At 65.9% G+C, this 1192-nt stretch overlaps 1 protein-coding gene across 1 annotated transcript in view; it reads right to left on the bottom strand.

The window, feature by feature from the left end:
- The window catches only part of GRINA (glutamate ionotropic receptor NMDA type subunit associated protein 1), a 7648-nt gene extending 6673 nt beyond the window's left edge, over positions 1-975 (bottom strand). The window contains exon 1 of the mRNA XM_031065426.1: positions 888-975. Within this exon, the coding sequence (XP_030921286.1) occupies positions 888-975 (88 nt within the window). The remainder of the gene's footprint in view (positions 1-887) is intronic.
- Between the last annotated feature and the right edge of the window lie 217 nt (positions 976-1192).

Raw genomic sequence — 1192 nt, 5'->3', positions numbered from 1 at the left:
CCCTGGTGGCGGCAGCGCGCACTCGTCGCGGGCGGCCTCGGCCCCGCCGCGTCACGCGTGGGGACGGTCACGCGCCAGCGGTGACGCGCAAGGGACAGCCACCACGTGTCCCCTTGTCACCCCTGGGGATGGCCCCTGCGCCTACGTCATTCTCATGTAACTCTGTGGGGCTTTATCGGTGTCCCCTTGTTGCATCTGGGGTCAGTTCCACGTCCTCTGGTCACTCGTAGGGGTGGTCAGGAGTCCCCCGGTGTCTCGCAAGGGACAGCCACATGTCCCCCTTCACCCCTGGTCACTCAGGATGGCCAGTCACTTGTCCCCCTGTCTCCCCCGGGGATGGCCCGTGCGCCTATGTTATTGTCGTGTACCTCTGTGGGGACATTTCCGTGTCCTCTTCTCGTGTCTGGGGTCAGTTCCCTGTCCCCTGGTCACTCGTGGGGCTGGTCACGCGCCCGCGGTGACGCGTAAGGGACAGCCACGTGTCATCCTGTCCCCCTGTCACCCCTGGGCATGGCCCGTGCGCCTGTGTCATTCTTGTGTACCCCCTGGAGCTTATTCCGTATCCCCTATCGCCTCTGGGGTCAGTTCTATGACCCCCGGTCACTCGTGGGGGTGGTGAGGAGTCTCCCGGTGAGTTGCAAGGGACAGCCCGCGTCCCCCTGTCGCCCCTGGGGATGGCCCGTGTGCCTACGTCATTCTCGTGTACCCCCTGTGGGGCTTATTCCGTGTCCCTTTGTTGCGACTGGGGTCAGTTCCGTGTCCTGTGGTCACGCGTGGGGCTGGTCACGTGTCCCCTGGTCATGCACAAGGGACAGCCACATGTCTCCCTGTCGCCCGTGTGGCTGGCCCCGTGTCCCTGTGTCATTTTCGAGGACGGACCCGCGTACCCGTCATCCGTGGTGGGGCTTTTTCCGTGTCCTCTCGCCACATCTGGTGTTGGTTCCGTGTCCCCTGGTCACTCGTGGGGCCAGTCATGCCCGTGTACCCCTGTCACCCGAGGCGCTTTTTCCGCGTCCCCTCGCCACATCTGGGGCCAGTTCCGTGTTGCTGGTCACGCGTGGGGCCGGTCACGCACAAGGGACAGTCGCTTGTCACCCGTGGTGCTGGTCCCGTGTCCCGCGTCCGGCCGGTCTCGCAGTCCGGTCCCCCTCCGCGGGACAGCCCGGCGACCCCGTGTCCCGCGTGGGGGCTG

The sequence above is a fragment of the Geospiza fortis genome, unplaced genomic scaffold (assembly GCF_000277835.1).
Source record: "Geospiza fortis unplaced genomic scaffold, GeoFor_1.0 scaffold77, whole genome shotgun sequence".
Classification (NCBI taxonomy): domain Eukaryota; kingdom Metazoa; phylum Chordata; class Aves; order Passeriformes; family Thraupidae; genus Geospiza; species Geospiza fortis.
The sequence above is the reverse complement of the archived record's forward strand: the minus strand, read 5'-3'. Positions and strand labels throughout refer to the sequence as shown.